This window comes from Salvelinus namaycush, unplaced genomic scaffold (genome assembly GCF_016432855.1).
Source record: "Salvelinus namaycush isolate Seneca unplaced genomic scaffold, SaNama_1.0 Scaffold487, whole genome shotgun sequence".
Lineage (NCBI taxonomy): Eukaryota > Metazoa > Chordata > Actinopteri > Salmoniformes > Salmonidae > Salvelinus > Salvelinus namaycush.
In genome coordinates, this window is record NW_024061183.1 from 141,313 (window position 1) to 146,312 (window position 5,000).

The 5,000-nt window shown below is 46.5% G+C and overlaps 2 protein-coding genes across 2 annotated transcripts in view; one reads left to right on the plus strand and one right to left on the minus strand.

Annotated features, from left to right (window-relative positions):
- The window catches only part of LOC120041612 (sorting nexin-9-like), a 31,823-nt gene extending 28,352 nt beyond the window's left edge, over positions 1 to 3,471 (plus strand). Inside the window, exon 18 of the mRNA XM_038986482.1 lies at positions 3,454 to 3,471. Coding sequence (XP_038842410.1) covers positions 3,454 to 3,471 — 18 coding nt within the window. The remainder of the gene's footprint in view (positions 1 to 3,453) is intronic.
- Positions 3,472 to 3,880: 409 nt separating this feature from the next.
- The window catches only part of LOC120041613 (dnaJ homolog subfamily C member 27-like), an 11,757-nt gene continuing 10,637 nt past the window's right edge, over positions 3,881 to 5,000 (minus strand). The window contains exon 6 of the mRNA XM_038986484.1: positions 3,881 to 3,904. Within this exon, the coding sequence (XP_038842412.1) occupies positions 3,881 to 3,904 (24 nt within the window). The remainder of the gene's footprint in view (positions 3,905 to 5,000) is intronic.

A 5,000-nucleotide genomic window follows, 5' to 3' on the forward strand; every position in this document is an offset into this window, starting at 1 on the left:
AGATTAGAGCCATAAAAGAGTCATCTACCACCTCACTACCACTATCAGATTAGAGCCATAAAGGAGACATCTACCACCCCACTACCACTATCAGATTAGAGCCATAAAGGAGACATCTACCACTATCAGATTAGAGCCATAAAGGAGACATCTACCACCCCCAGTACCACTATCAGATTAGAGACATAAAGGAGACATCTACCACCTCACTACCACTATCAGATTAGAGACATAAAGGAGACATCTACCACCCCACTACCACTATCAGATTAGAGCCATAAAGGAGCCATCTACCACCTCACTACCACTATCAGATTAGAGCCATAAAGGAGCCATCTACCACCCCACTACCACTATCAGATTAGAGCCATAAAGGAGACATCTACCACCCCACTACCACTATCAGATTAGAGCCATAAAGGAGACATCTACCACCCACTACCACTATCAGATTAGAGCCATAAAGGAGACTAGACATCTACCACCCACTACCACTATCAGATTAGAGTCATAAAGGAGACATCTACCCACCCACTACCACTATCAGATTAGAGCCATAAAGGAGACTAGACATCTACCACCCACTACCACTATCAGATTAGAGCCATAAAGGAGAAATCTACCACACACTACCACTATCAGATTAGAGCCATAAAGGAGACATCTACCACCACACTACCACTATCAGATTAGAGCCATAAAGGAGACTAGACATCTACCACCCCACCACCACTATCAGATTAGAGACATAAAGGAGTCATCTACCACCCCACTACCACTATCAGATTAGAGACATAAAGGAGACATCTACCACCCACTACCACTATCAGATTAGAGCCATAAAGGAGACTAGACATCTACCACCCCACTACCACTATCAGATTAGAGACATAAAGGAGACTAGACATCTACCACTATCAGATTAGAGACATAAAGGAGACATCTACCACCTCACTACCACTATCAGATTAGAGCCATAAAGGAGACATCTACCACCTCACTACCACTATCAGATTAGAGCCATAAAGGAGACATCTACCACCTCACTACCACTATCAGATTAGAGACATAAAGGAGACATCTACCACCCCACTACCACTATCAGATTAGAGACATAAAGGAGACATCTACCACCCCACTACCACTATCAGATTAGAGACATAAAGGAGACATCTACCACCTCACTACCACTATCAGATTAGAGACATAAAGGAGACATCTACCACCTCACTACCACTATCAGATTAGAGTCATAAAGGAGACATCTACCACCCCACTACCACTATCAGATTAGAGCCATAAAGGAGACATCTACCACCTCACTACCACTATCAGATTAGAGCCATAAAGGAGACTAGACATCTACCACCCCACTACCACTATCAGATTAGAGACATAAAGGAGACATCTACCACCCCACTACCACTATCAGATTAGAGCCATAAAGGAGGCATCTACCACCCCACTACCACTATCAGATTAGAGCCATAAAGGAGACTAGACATCTACCACCCCACTACCACTATCAGATTAGAGCCATAAAGGAGATATCTACCACCCCACTACCACTATCAGATTAGAGCCATAAAGGAGACATCTACCACCCCACTACCACTATCAGATTAGAGCCATAAAGGAGACATCTACCACCCCACTACCACTATCAGATTAGAGACATAAAGGAGACTAGACATCTACCACTATCAGATTAGAGCCATAAAGGAGACATCTACCACCTCACTACCACTATCAGATTAGAGCCATAAAGGAGACATCTACCACCTCACTACCACTATCAGATTAGAGCCATAAAGGAGACATCTACCACCTCACTACCACTATCAGATTAGAGACATAAAGGAGACATCTACCACTATCAGATTAGAGACATAAAGGAGACATCTACCACCCCACTACCACTATCAGATTAGAGACATAAAGGAGACATCTAGCACCTCACTACCACTATCAGATTAGAGACATAAAGGAGACATCTACCACCTCACTACCACTATCAGATTAGAGTCATAAAGGAGACATCTACCACCCCACTACCACTATCAGATTAGAGCCATAAAGGAGACATCTACCACCTCACTACCACTATCAGATTAGAGCCATAAAGGAGACTAGACATCTACCACCCCACTACCACTATCAGATTAGAGACATAAAGGAGACATCTACCACCCCACTACCACTATCAGATTAGAGCCATAAAGGAGACATCTACCACCTCACTACCACTATCAGATTAGAGCCATAAAGGAGACTAGACATCTACCACCCCACTACCACTATCAGATTAGAGACATAAAGGAGACATCTACCACCCCACTACCACTATCAGATTAGAGCCATAAAGGAGACATCTACCACCTCACTACCACTATCAGATTAGAGCCATAAAGGAGACTAGACATCTACCACCCCACTACCACTATCAGATTAGAGCCATAAAGGAGACTAGACATCTACCACCCCACTACCACTATCAGATTAGAGCCATAAAGGAGACATCTACCACCCCACTACCACTATCAGATTAGAGCCATAAAGGAGACATCTACCACCCCACTACCACTATCAGATTAGAGACATAAAGGAGACTAGACATCTACCACTATCAGATTAGAGCCATAAAGGAGACATCTACCACCTCACTACCACTATCAGATTAGAGCCATAAAGGAGACATCTACCACCTCACTACCACTATCAGATTAGAGCCATAAAGGAGACATCTACCACCTCACTACCACTATCAGATTAGAGACATAAAGGAGACATCGACCACCCCACTACCACTATCAGATTAGAGACATAAAGGAGACATCTACCAACCCACTACCACTATCAGATTAGAGACATAAAGGAGACATCTAGCACCTCACTACCACTATCAGATTAGAGACATAAAGGAGACATCTACCACCTCACTACCACTATCAGATTAGAGTCATAAAGGAGACATCTACCACCCCACTACCACTATCAGATTAGAGCCATAAAGGAGACATCTACCACCCCACTACCACTATCAGATTAGAGCCATAAAGGAGACTAGACATCTACCACCCCACTACCACTATCAGATTAGAGACATAAAGGAGACATCTACCACCCCACTACCACTATCAGATTAGAGCCATAAAGGAGACATCTACCACCTCACTACCACTATCAGATTAGAGCCATAAAGGAGACTAGACATCTACCACCCCACTACCACTATCAGATTAGAGACATAAAGGAGACTAGACATCTACCACCCCACTACCACTATCAGATTAGAGACATAAAGGAGACTAGACATCTACCATTATCAGATTAGAGACATAAAGGAGACTAGACATCTACCACTATCAGATTAGGAGGTAATGTAGCCTGTTTTTTGCCCCCCCCCCACTTTGGTTCTGAAATCACCCACTAATTCACTTATCATTTTTGCAGATGAAGTGTTTGAGCTAATAATGTATCGATATTTAGCGTTTACAAACGAGCTATGACGTAGCCAATCAAAATATAAAATATAGCAACAACGAAGTGTTTGACATGCAGTGCACCTCGTAAAAAGGGTTTGTTGTCCCTCGTTATGAAATGATTAACTTGACCGTGTATATCTAAATAAAATGACCATGTATAATGATTGTTTAAACTAGAACTACCAAAACTATTGCTGATGGTGAATCTGAACGATCAAAATAAAATATATTGGAAAGCCCTTTCAGCAGCCAGTTTGTATTTGAAAAGAAACACACATTTTCAACAGCGCATAGATAACAATAACCTAGAACATTACATAGGTTGTCACTCAACTAATGAAGCCATTTTAACATTTGAATGCTGAAGGTGCCAGAACCCTGATGTTGTTCGGTATTCAACATGACGTGTAGATCAATGACTGTCAACACAGTTACATGCAGTTAGACACTGACAAGGCGAGGGCTGACGGAGAGAGGGCTGACGGAGAGAGGGCTGACGGAGCGAGGGCTGACGGAGAGAGGGCTGACGGAGCGAGGGCTGACAGAGAGAGGGTAGACAGAGAGAGGGGAGACAGAGAGAGGGGAGACAGAGAGAGAGGGCTGACGGAGAGAGAGCTGACGGAGAGAGGGCTGACGGAGAGAGGGCTGACGGAGCGAGGGCTGACGGAGAGAGGGCTGACGGAGAGAGGGCTGACGGAGAGAGGGCTGACGGAGCGAGGGCTGACGGAGCGAGGGCTGACGGAGAGAGGGCTGACGGAGCGAGGGCTGACGGAGCGAGGGCTGACAGAGAGAGGGTAGACAGAGAGAGGGTAGACAGAGAGAGGGTAGACAGAGAGAGGGTAGACAGAGAGAGGGTAGACAGAGAGAGGGTAGACAGAGAGAGGGTAGACAGAGAGAGGGTAGACAGAGACAGAGAGAGAGGGCTGACGGAGAGAGAGCTGACGGAGAGAGGGCTGACGGAGAGAGGGCTGACGGAGAGAGGGCTGACGGAGCGAGGGCTGACGGAGAGAGGGCTGACGGAGAGAGGGCTGACGGAGCGAGGGCTGACGGAGCGAGGGCTGACGGAGAGAGGGTAGACAGAGAGAGGGTAGACAGAGACAGAGAGAGAGGGCTGACGGAGAGAGGGCTGACGGAGAGAGGGCTGACGGAGAGAGGGCTGACGGAGAGAGGGCTGACGGAGCGAGGGCTGACGGAGAGAGGGTAGACAGAGACAGAGAGAGAGGGCTGACGGAGAGAGGGCTGGAGAGAGGGCTGACGGAGCGAGAGCTGACAGAGAGGGCTGACGGAGAGAGGGTAGACAGAGCGAGGGTAGACAGAGAGAGGGTAGACAGAGCGAGGGTAGACAGAGAGAGGGTAGACAGAGAGAGGGTAGACAGAGAGAGGGTAGACAGAGAGAGGGTAGACAGAGAGAGGGTAGACAGAGAGAGGGTAGACAGAGAGAGGGTAGACAGAGGCAGAGAGAGGGTAGACAGAGGGTAGACAGAGAGAGGGTAGACAGAGAGAGGGTAGACAGAG